This window comes from Lupinus angustifolius, chromosome LG17 (genome assembly GCF_001865875.1).
Source record: "Lupinus angustifolius cultivar Tanjil chromosome LG17, LupAngTanjil_v1.0, whole genome shotgun sequence".
NCBI classification, from domain to species: Eukaryota; Viridiplantae; Streptophyta; class Magnoliopsida; order Fabales; family Fabaceae; genus Lupinus; species Lupinus angustifolius.
The window spans coordinates 20,567,954-20,579,689 of NC_032025.1; the positions used below are offsets into that span (position 1 = coordinate 20,567,954).

The 11,736-nt window shown below is 34.6% G+C and overlaps 2 protein-coding genes across 7 annotated transcripts in view; one reads left to right on the plus strand and one right to left on the minus strand.

Annotated features, from left to right (window-relative positions):
• Positions 128-4,990, plus strand: LOC109331260 (pectin acetylesterase 8-like). 3 transcript variants are annotated; one of them, XM_019565645.1, is made up of 13 exons: positions 128-223; positions 1,479-1,600; positions 1,692-1,774; positions 2,241-2,370; positions 2,568-2,647; positions 2,760-2,846; positions 2,932-3,056; positions 3,173-3,233; positions 3,340-3,393; positions 3,479-3,556; positions 4,029-4,134; positions 4,399-4,544; positions 4,804-4,990. In XM_019565645.1, the coding sequence occupies exons 2-13, from the start codon at positions 1,480-1,482 to the stop codon at positions 4,927-4,929; spliced, it is 1,197 nt and encodes a 398-aa protein (XP_019421190.1). In that variant the 5' UTR covers positions 128-223; position 1,479; the 3' UTR covers positions 4,930-4,990. The 3 variants fall into 3 exon arrangements, with proteins under 3 accessions (XP_019421190.1, XP_019421192.1, XP_019421189.1); XM_019565647.1 differs by having other exon boundaries at positions 135-232; XM_019565644.1 differs by lacking the exon at positions 128-223 and adding an exon at positions 839-867.
• The window catches only part of LOC109331834 (pentatricopeptide repeat-containing protein At4g19440, chloroplastic-like), a 6,926-nt gene continuing 989 nt past the window's right edge, over positions 5,800-11,736 (minus strand). The window contains exons 2-5 of one of the 4 annotated variants that reach the window (XM_019566577.1): positions 9,827-11,736; positions 6,922-6,990; positions 6,274-6,831; positions 5,800-5,898 (exon numbers count right to left, since the gene is read on the minus strand). The exon at positions 9,827-11,736 is cut by the window's right edge and continues 2 nt beyond it. In XM_019566577.1, the coding sequence (XP_019422122.1) occupies positions 10,037-11,736 (1,700 nt within the window). In that variant the 3' untranslated portion in view covers positions 5,800-5,898; positions 6,274-6,831; positions 6,922-6,990; positions 9,827-10,036. Of the gene's footprint in view, positions 5,899-6,273; positions 6,991-7,490; positions 7,885-9,826 lie in introns of those variants that run through there. The other 3 variants (XR_002105850.1, XR_002105849.1, XR_002105848.1) reach the window with 3 other exon arrangements.

The window sequence follows — 11,736 nt, forward strand, 5'->3', positions numbered from 1 at the left end:
AAAAGCCATACAACAATATTAAACTCGTTAATATTATTAACCATATAAACATTTTGAAATGAACTAGTTCCTTATTCGATAAATCGGAAATAGTACCCCAAAAAAAATAATAGAAGCATATATGTCGGAATAGAACAGTGTATCTAATGTGTCGGTGGTTTGAAGCATTTTATAAACCACTACTACCTTATGCAACATTTCATTAATATCTTCAATTTCTCAGGTTCACCTAGTAAGCTAAATATTCATCTGCTTTTCACTTTTTTCTTTCTATCTTCTTATTTTCTATGCATCATACATTTTATTATCTGCATGTGTGATTTATAGGGTCTTCAAAATGCATGAAAAGTTACTAAATTTAGCTCAATAGTTAACACTTCTTGATCTAGGAACTGTTGAAATGGGTCCAAAGATTTGTTTTTGGGTTTACCTATATGAACAAGTAGGATGAAGTTTTTTTTGTACTGCCAAAAAGTATCCTCTCACCCTTTGGGATAAGGAACTAATCCATTTCGGGTTACGTAACTGCCTCCTCCCAACAAGTATTGTTCCCAGGAATCGAACCACTGATCTTTTGGTCATCTGGGGATCTAGTATGACCTTACACTGTTAAACCAACATCTTGTTGGTTAGTATGAAGTTTGATATATTATTATATTTTCTTTAATGATGTTTTGATCTGATATGATATTTATACATGGAAATTTTACTTTTTGGATTTATTTTTCCATAGCAGGTGTTAATGGGTTCCTAAATTGAGCTTCAGTAATAACATAGGTTTTTGTTTTCTTAGCTAAGAGTAGAATTAGACTATGATGTTATCTGAGATACTATATTGAATGAATCAAACTTTATGGCACCAAATATGTGAATTGGTTCACTGATTATTAAGATTGTGATATGGATCTTAAATGTTGCATCTTCCTTTGCAAAATAATTGATTCATTGGTCTTTGTAATTATTTTGTTCATTAGATTCTTACTATATTTATCAATACAAGATCTGAAAGTAGATAATTAGTTCATGTTTTAAAGGTTCTGGACAAGAGTTCAAAAAAGGGATTTCTGAACACCAGAAAAACTCTTCCTATTAACACAGCAAAATATGAATGGTGCTGTTTCACTAGTCCAAACATGATTCAAGGATCCCCGGGTGAATAAAATCGATTCGGCTAGGTCATTGATTTCTTAAGAAAAGAGTTGATCATTTCTTGGTAAAGGGAATGTTGTTGTGGTAGCTTGACAGCTGATAAGAACTCAAGATGATTTGAATAATGTGGCTTTATGTTATAGACAAAAGTTATGTACAATTCATTGGGTGTGTTATGTTTTTTTATTATTGATGAAATGTTACAAATATTACATTTTCATTGGAGAACAATAATTAAATACTTTCCCTATTGATACTTCTTAAGATACTCTATTTTCCTTGTTTTATATGCATATGTTTATCATTCTTTATTTGTCGAATTCGTGCAGAATGGGAAGCATAAGGATGGGACATTGTTTAAGCCTTATAATATGTGTACTGCTATTGCTAAAGGCCGAAGGGATTTCTGTATCGATCAGTTTTGTTGAAAATGCAGTAACAAAAGGAGCTGGTGAGGAAGTTTTGCTATGTCTGTCGATATTTTATAACTCTGCTGTGATGTTTATGATAGTTTGGCAATTGATGTTTAACAATTTGTGCAGTTTGTTTGGATGGAAGTCCGCCAGCTTACCACTTCGATAAGGGATTCGGAGCAGGGATAAACAATTGGATAGTTCATGTTGAGGTATGTATATTCCTCTATGCAAACTAGCATCAATAATAAGTCGTTACGAACTCAAGAAACAATTCTTCTCATTTTCTCTTTTACTTGAGAGTGAGCCTCGGCGCAACAGTAAGATTGCTTGCCTTGTGACGTGGAGGTCATGACTCATGAGTGCAAATCCTGGAAACAACCTCTGTTTGCGAAGATGAGGCTACATATATCTATCCTCACATACCTCACTAGGTGGGAGGCTCATGTACTGGGCTACATCGATTCTTTGTGTTACTTATATGTTCCTTTTAAGTACATATACATATATCGCTTTGTTAAATTGTAAAGTGGACCGGAACATGAATTCTTATTAATCCGTAAATATAAGTCATATGTTAAGTAATTCTTGAATGTCAATTGCCTTTTCTCATTTTTTTATACGAGTCGATGAAAGATCTTGTTTCCCTTTAGTAATCTTCAACACACTTTGTATTAGGGAGGAGGGTGGTGCAACAACGTCACTACTTGTCTTGACCGCAGGGATACTCGTTTAGGCTCATCCAAGAAAATGGATGGAGTAGTTTCCTTTTCTGGATTTTTCAGTAACAAGCAAAAGTTTAATCCAGGTATTGTTTGTGTTGCTTGTCTTCACAACTAGAACGGATCCTTTAATATGAAATTTCATGAAAAGGGTCATACTTCTAAATGCGATTCCTTTTCATGTGGAAGTTTCATTCACGAGGATCCATTCCCCCTTAGTACTCATCAGTCGTCGTGAATCCAATATCCTGTTTAGATTTCTGACAATTGTTGTAAATTCCAGATTTCTATGATTGGAACAGAATCAAGGTTAGGTACTGTGACGGGGCATCATTTACTGGTGATGTCGAAGCAGTCGATCCAGTACGTTTTTCAATTTCAAAGGAACTCGAATTTTGAGTTTCACAAAAAGTACCAATCGCTAATGAATTCCACATTCTAATATTCTTTCTGCTGGGATTTTTATATGAATCAGGCAACCAATTTGCACTTCAGAGGATCAAGGGTTTTTGTTGCTGTCATTGAGGAGTTACTAGCAAAAGGAATGAAAAATGCTCAAAATGTAAAAGAGATCGATGACTCTCAACTTTTCTCCGTCTTCTTGAGTAATTTTTTTCTCACTTTCTCACCGAAGCTTGTGACTACAGGTTATTTTCTCCGGGTGTTCAGCTGGAGGATTGACGACTATACTACTTTGCGATCGCTTTAGAGGTCTATTACCTACAGGGGCTAAAGTGAAATGTCTTTCAGATGCCGGTTATTTTATCAATGTGTATGTTTCCTTAATTTGCTTTCTACATGGCCTTTATTCCTGTATATTTTGAGTTCCTCGGATCATTCCGTGATTTCAGTATGTTATTGTTGTAATTTGTTTTTGTTGTACAACAGAAAGGACGTCTCTGGAGCATCACACATTGAAGAATTCTACAGCCAAGTTGTTAAAACACATGTACTCGCCCTTCCTTTCTACTTTACCCCGAAAGACTGCTACTTGTGTTTTTCCACCTTTACCTTTCATTCAACAGAAACTGATTCAGTTTTCTTTATCATTTTAGGGATCAGCAAAGAATTTGCCTCTATCATGCACTTCGAGACTCAGTCCAGGACTGGTAAGTTTGTGAATTGTAATTTCTAAATCTTTTTCCTTTGCAACTTGTTCTTTGGTGTCACTAATACTTGTGGACAATTATGCAGTGCTTTTTCCCACAAAATGTCGCTTCACAAATCAATACACCGATTTTCTTTATAAACGCGGCTTATGACTCATGGCAGGTTAGTACATCAGTTTATTTTCACAACACAGTTCCTTTGCAATATAATGGTCTCACTATAAACTCACTAAACTACATGTATATTCTTCGTTCAATTGTTGGGATTTATAAAATGGTCATATTAAGACATTTATAGTGTTGCTTTTGGCACTTATCTTTTCCGTAAATTCCTTTGAGGATTTTATTCAGAACCTGAAGATAATAAAAATATAAGAAATTAACTTGATGTGTTAAAATGTGTTGTTGCTAAATTGGATATGATAGAAATTGAGCCAACAATAGTCTACATAACTTTTATATCTTAGTATTTCCTGCTTCACTATGAACTTTCTGTCCTCCGAAGGGAACAATGTAAATCGAAAATGGCTGAATGCATAATCATACTTTCACACTAATAAGACACTTAATAATCTATTTCCATAATGAGTTGACATTTATTGCTATCACTACTTACTACTCTTGCTTTGATTCAGATTAAGAATATCTTGGCACCGGGTGTTGCTGACCCCCATGGCCAATGGCATGACTGCAAGCTTGATATAAAGAAATGCTCATCTTCTCAACTAAGTATTATGCAAGGTAGACATTTTCTGATCTTAATAACTTGTGTCTCATTGAATTTTGCTAATCTCATAGTTACATGGGTCTCTCGCTTAGCTTACGTATAGCGTACCGAACCCCGCGTACCATATTGGGTTTGTCATAAAAGAAGTATTCTAATAATAATATAAAAATGATAAATCGTATAGAACCAGCAACCGAGTGAAACCTATGGAGTTCTGGAGTGTGCGAGATTTTATGATAGTTTAGTGACTTAAATTTCATGGATGGTTTGATTTTCAGGCTTCAGGAATGATTTCATGAAGGCGTTGACTGCAGTAGGAAACTCTCCATCTAAAGGAACGTTCATAGACGCGTGCTATGCCCACTGTCAAACCGGAATGCAGGAAACCTGGTTGAGAAATGACTCTCCTTTGCTTGCCAATACAGTAAGAGATTGCAATATTTTCTCTATTCTCTTGTTCATTCATTTATCTCACATATTGTGTTCCGAATTCAGCATACCGTGTTCGTTAAGTCTTGTAATAATAAGATAAAAACTGACGAACCAGTACGAACCACGTACTAGAACAACTGGTGTCGCGTACTATGTAATATGATCATTTTCATGAGGCTTTTGGTTTGTAAATGTCTTTCCCTTATGTATCCATATGAAAAACTGACATTGATATGTTCAACATTATGCAGACAATAGCAAAGGCTGTTGGAGACTGGTTTTATGACAGAAAGCCTTTTCATCAGACAGATTGCACTTACCCTTGCAACCCAACTTGTCATAACCGAGTATTTGATGACAACAATTCAAGAGTATAGATTCATTTAATAAATATATCATTTCTATATAACCAGATTTCTTGGTTACTTGGTTATTGAATGAGGATATATGTTTTGTAATTTATAAAGCTATATTGGACAACCATCATAAGGATATCTACCTTGAATCATTGTTCAATGTTACAATTGCTATTTGCTTAATAAAAAAACATTGGCTTAAATATGATTTTAGCCAATGGAAGTATAAGTAATTTTGATTTTAGTCTTTACTTTTGTTAATCATTTTGGTTTGTTTTCCTCAACTATATGAGGAAAGAAACAGTTTCATTGGAAAAACAGTATCATTTAAATGATGTTCAGTATCATTCTTTTTTATTATATTATATAGTCATGTTGGTTTTCATTGGAAAGACACCTAGAAAAATCTCCATAAACCCATTTTCTAAGATGATATAGCATTTCTAAAACACTTATTATTTGGTAAATGCAATGCTAGACATTTATTAATGTTTTATTAATGTTTTTCAAAAGGCAAGATAGTAGAATAAATAGTACAGAAAATGAAATATGGGATGTGCTCTAGAATGATTTCTTTGACCTGTGTTTACATGTGAAAGAAGATGCTTTGTCACCCATAAAATTGCTATATGGTGATAATCAAAACACAAGAAAGAGTCTACAAGTATAGAGTTTCTTGCGACAAGGGATTCACAAACACAATGATTCTAGGCTGCTAGCTACTATAACCAATCTCCACTAAATTCTTATGAGAATTGTATATTCACAATCACAAGATGGATGTTTCCCTACTAGTTTTTCTGTCTTTTTCTTTAAATCTTTTTTCAGAATTCTTCGGCGCGAAAATGGGGCCAAGGAAGACAGGAAAACAAAGGTATTGACCAGCTTATATTGAGAGTCACTTCCTGTACACCAGTACATACCTGAACAAAATGCAAGCCATCCTAGCAGCTCAGAAATGTATCAAGTTCTCTTATCACCAGTACATACCTGAACAAAATTATGTGGATTTAGAACTACATTGGATCCAACATATCAAAACAGCATAAATATTACAAATCTCCAAGGGAGAAAAAGAAATTTCTAACAAAGTTCACATATTTAAGCCACAAAGTCTGTCCATTGTCTCACATACATACATACATATATATACATATATATATATATACATACACATACATATATCGTGTACACACACAGTCTCCAAATATTCTGTTTTATAACTGTGGTAATGTCTCATTTCTATTTCTGCAATTTAGGGGTTGTTGGGGATGTACTTGGATAAAAAACACAAAATTGAAAAATAATTGTCGGTAACCATTTTAGAGATGGAACTTTTTGCCTCTACTTTGTGCTAAAACATACCTGTAAAGTTATTCTTTTCCTTCTGCTATAGGATCTAATAAATGCACCATAATTTTTACTATAGAAGATCCATGCAAGCCTCTCCAAATCTTTAATGCTAACTCAACTATCCAGAGATCTGTGGTCCAAGCAATGACCTGTGAGTCTGTGACCATATAACAGAGGTTCTGGGATGACAAAGGAAATGCATTATATTTAGACACAAAAAAACACCAAATGCACATAAAGTAATCAAGAGATTGGAATATATATTATGAGACCCTCACCAAACAACAAATGCAAAAGATTATGGGTAAGGTACTCCTTTGATGCTTGACTATATCAACAGTCTTCTTGAAATCGTGCCTGCACAGTCGGGAACATGCTAGAGTTGTTTGCCACATAATCAACAATAGTAGCATGGTCCAGTGCACGAGGCTCACACCTAGTGGGGTCTGGCTGTCTGGGGAGGGTAGATGTAAACGGCCTTACCTCACAATTGCAGAGGTTGTTTCCAGGATTTGAATATGTAATCTCTTGGTAACTAAGCGGCAACCTTACCATTGAGTCGAGGCTCAGCTTCACATAATCAACATAATAAATCTATTAAGTATGAAAATTAGTAATCAAAACCAATCAATTCGATAGACCATGCACAAGGTCTTAAACCTGGCACATGATTAAGCAGCTACACCTCTGCTCCAGTGCAGTCCTCATGATTTCTGCAATTCAAGCTCCCTGATTTCAGAACACATAATCAATGGATCACAATCAAATTAAAATAAAATAATAAATGTTATCCTTTGGAACTAAACAAATGTATGCAATATGAAGCTCTATATTCAACAAATTTTATTTTGGGTAGTAAAAGAAAATTTTGTTAAGGAAAAAGGGGAAAGTACAGTTATATGAGGATAAAATATATTCCAAAACAGAGAAAGTAAAACACCCACATAATAATAAAAGATCAAGAATTCAGCACATATGCAAACATGGAATAACAGCTCCCTTGAAATAGCTATTAGCAGAAGGATTTAGAGGAACAAAATCCATAGCTGATTTAGCTTCTCTAAGTGACGGGTGCACCACAGAGGATTAAGGGTTGAATTATAACCATTGATCCAAAAATAAGTGGTTGAGACTTCAACAACTCCATGATTTGTTATACATATGCATAATTTTATCCTAATCCCAATGTTGATTTTCCAAACAATGGTTAGATTTGCACTTTATAGTACCTCTAAAGTTAAGAGTGTTTTTCCTTTATGTCTAAGCATGAGAATCTGCTTCAAAGTAGGATACACCAACCCATTGTCCAAAAGAACCCCCAAACAAATTGTTCCACAAAAAGTTGTCAACTTACATAGCAAAATCTTCTGTCCAGATGTTTCTGAACTAGAGCTAGATAGACATGAAGAAAAATAAAATTGTGGCACCTAAAAACTTGCAACCTGTCATTTGTATTAATCTTTACTAATACCAAGAACCTTGGAAGCACAAACACCTCTGTTTGTTGAGGTGCCCAAGTGTCAAACACGTTTTTGACACACTTGTAGACATGTGTCAGACACCCCTCTCTTGCTGCCCAATTAAAAAAGAATTTTTTATCAGCTCGGACACCAGCAAGACACAGCTCAGACACATAGACATTACCCAAAATGACTAAACATCTTCCGATGACATGGCTGTTTAGAAAATTTTCAAAAAGAATTGCTCGCTTAAAAAAAGACAACTAGATAGAATGGATCTTTTCTTAATTCTTTGGTTGCACATGAATAGATTAAAGGTGAAAGATATAGTTCATCTTTTGTTTTTGAATCTTTTTTGTAAACAGACAAAGTGCATACATTATAAAATGGTGTCTCTTCTGTTTGGGAGTTGGTTTTTTGAGGGAAAGGAAAGACCTGTTTTTCAATTTAAAATTAAGATTGTTATATAATGATTTTATAAATGAATGAATAAAGTGATGAATTATTATGAAATCTACCTTACTATTCATTATTTATTTATAAAAACATTATATAGCTCTCTTAATTTGAAATTTAAAAATGTCTTCCCTTTCCATTCCCTCCATTCAAACAGACTCTAAGTTCGTTATCATAGAAAAATATGCCTTGTTATTATATTAATGATAGCAACAGACCATTAGTAAGTCCTTCACAGTTAACCAAGCAAATCATACGAAATTAATCATGCAATTAGTAATGCAAGACACATTAAAAATGCCATGTTGCTCATTTCATTTACTTGAATTTTTGTGTAGGTATGCATGTGTGTATATATAGCATCGTGTCCTAGTGTCCTATATTTCATGCATTTGGCAATGTATATTGTCCTATGGTAATGAATGAGCCTCACAAAAATATATTAAGAGACACCATGTTATAATTATAACAATTTATAGACATATAGTGTCGTCTACTAGTGTCCTATAGCTTAGAAATTATCTGTGTTCGAGTGTCCGTGGATGGTGTCCATGCTCATAGCTTAGAAGCGCTGTCCAGACAAAGGGTTTGACTTCACAAGGAGCTTTAGACTTCCCAATGCGATTAAATGAATCCCTGGGAATTAGAAGAACAAGTTCAAAACTGGAAGGATCATTGAGAAAATACTCCAAACAGCAAGATCCAAATTCTCCCATTAGAACTATAGACCTAAGCATAATGATTTAAAACCAGAAGACACTATGTTGAAAGTTCTTGCTACTTCATAAATTTACTTCGATTAATAGAAAGCATACACAGCCTCGACGGTACAATAAGGTTGCTTGCTTAGTAACCTCGATTTAAATCCTGGAAACAGGCTCCAACTTGTGAGGATAAAGCTGCATACATCTACCCTCCTCAGACCTCATTATGCAGAAGCCTTGTGCACTCAGACACCCTTTTCTAGACAGCATTTCCCAAGTTCCAAAGAAAGCTAACAACAGAGTAATCAAGTAATATCATAATTTTCAATTCACTAATAGAGATGCAGATATATAGATATATTTAATAAAAAGAAATGATTTTTCTTATGAGAATTTCATATCCTCTTCCAATATCCTCTCTTCCATTCTAATAATATTTCTATTTTTCATAAAGAAAAAAAGGCTGCAAATGAAATACGGAAAAGGTTCTATCATCCACAGAGCACGATGGTAAGCAAAAGCAGAACCTCTAATGGGAGCCATACTGACATGGAACCAAGAATCCTCAAGATTGACTCAGAAACATACAATAATCACTTTACTTAATTATACATGAAAGGCATGAATAACACAATATGCTTAAAGGAGTATTTATAATCCAAGAGGGGTCAAAAACCCTAGTACAATCGTAATTAAATAGCAATTTCCTAAAATCAATAATCACATTAAAATACAAACAAGATTAAATCCCCAAATTACCAAAAATAATTTAAAGTAAATCCTATACATTTTGTGTCAATTACATCAAAAGAAAATATTTATATATGAAACAGATATACAGAACAGTTATAATATCATTACAAATCGATTTTTTCAGGAAAAACAAAAAACGACGAAATAAACAAATGCAAAGCAAACAACTAGACATAATCTTAAATGACTAACCTCAGAAATGCAAGAGCTCATTCTTCAACTAGGAAGGCAAGTCAAGAGTAAGCTGCTGTAGCTGTTGACAGTAGTCCATGTGCCTAGAGATCAAGCATATGTAACCTTCATTTTCCCAATGATGAGCTTACAATTAAACTTGACTAAGGCAGTATGAACCACAAGAGTCCTGGTAACATCTAAGTATACAAACTTTGAGATGTTTCATTATTATTCTTGATTGCTAAGATCTGTATGTGGATGCAACCTTTGAACCAATGTCGTATACGTAATTTCATCTAAGGGCATTCCTGTATTAGACATATGATCACATTGAGAAGCTTGTTGTTGCTTCTTTTCCTTGTGATGCAAATTTTGAAATGCATTATAAGTAATGGTATCTGGTTCAATTCCATTCGCAATCATCTCATTTAAAAGCTTAGTAGCTTCTTTCACATTGCCCAATTTACAATAACTATCAATCATAATGGTGTAGGTAATTTTATTAGGTTGTATACTGTTTGAAGACATTTCCAATAAGATACTTCTCACTTCATCCATCTGACCTAACTTACTATAACCACCAATTAGGGCGGTATAACTAAAAACATTTGGCAACAAGCCTTCATTTCTCATTTCTTCAAAAAATTCCTTTGCCTCGTCAACACGGCCAATATAGCACATTCCATGTATTAGTGAAGAATATGTGGCACAGGTAGGCAGAACGCCCCAACTTTTCATAGAATCGCGGATTTTGAGGGCTTCCTTCACATTTCCAACTCTACAATAAGCTGCAATAAGTATGTTATAAATAACAGGAGTTAGCTCTACTTTCTCATAAACTAACTTGTTGAATATGTTTACGGCATCTTCAATTCGATCAGCCTTACAATATCCTTCTAGCATAAGTGCATATGTATAGACATTTGGAACCAGGCCAAGTTCTTTGACTTCATGCAAAAGCTGATTAATGTTATCTATTTTACCCCTCTCAGCAAACCACTTCATTAGGAAATTATAGGTATACATATCTGGTTGAAATTCTCGCTCGACCATCTCTTCCTTGAGCTTGAAAGCTTTCTCAATTTCACCCCATTTACAACAGCCAAAAATAAGTGTGTTGTATGATATCCTATCTAGTACCAAACCCCTCTCAAGCATTTCTTTCAATACTGCAAAAACCTCTTCCACGTTCCCTCGTTCACAAAGTCCATGAAGAAGAGCATTTGAGGTCACTGTATTGGATGCAAGCCCTTTATCTGCAAGGGCAAACCAAAGTTTAATTGCATCTGAATGTTTGTCACATTTACAAAGTCCACATACCAATGGGGTTAGCAAGCTATCACTAGTCTTGATACTCCTCGACAACAACTTTGTGACAATATTTAAGGCTGAATCAAACCTGGATTTATTGCATAACCAGTTAATAACATAAGAACATGCATCCTGATTAACAGATAACCCACTTGATAATAAGTACCCCAATACTTGCAGAGCTTGCTCCATTTGATTGCTCCTGCAAAAACCTTGTAAAAGAGTGTTAAAAGTAACAGAATTGGGTTGTATGCCCTTTATTAACATGTTATCCCTAATCTTTAGTGCCTCACTCATACTCCCCTTCCTGCAGTACCCATCTATGAGTGCATTATAGATAAACTCATTAGGGGCAAACCCCTTGTTGTACATTTCTAACAAAATGCCACCAACCTCATCAAATTTCTCCGACTTCATCAAACCATTGATAAGCACACTATATGTTATGAGAGTCGGATTCACTTTGTTCTTCACCATCTTTTCTTTAAACTGAAATGCTTCACCCAACCTTCCACTCTTGCACAACCCATCAATCACATTATTATACGTAACAACATTCGGCGACACACCCACCTCCTCCATTTTCATGAACAAAGTAACAGCATCTCCCACCCTCC

Coding starts and splice junctions, on each gene's coding strand:
- LOC109331260 (XM_019565644.1), top strand. Junction 1,601..1,691: donor TGCAGTAACAAAAGGAGCTG/GTGAGGAAGTTT, acceptor CAATTTGTGCAG/TTTGTTTGGATGGAAGTCCG. Junction 2,648..2,759: donor ATGTCGAAGCAGTCGATCCA/GTACGTTTTTCA, acceptor TATATGAATCAG/GCAACCAATTTGCACTTCAG.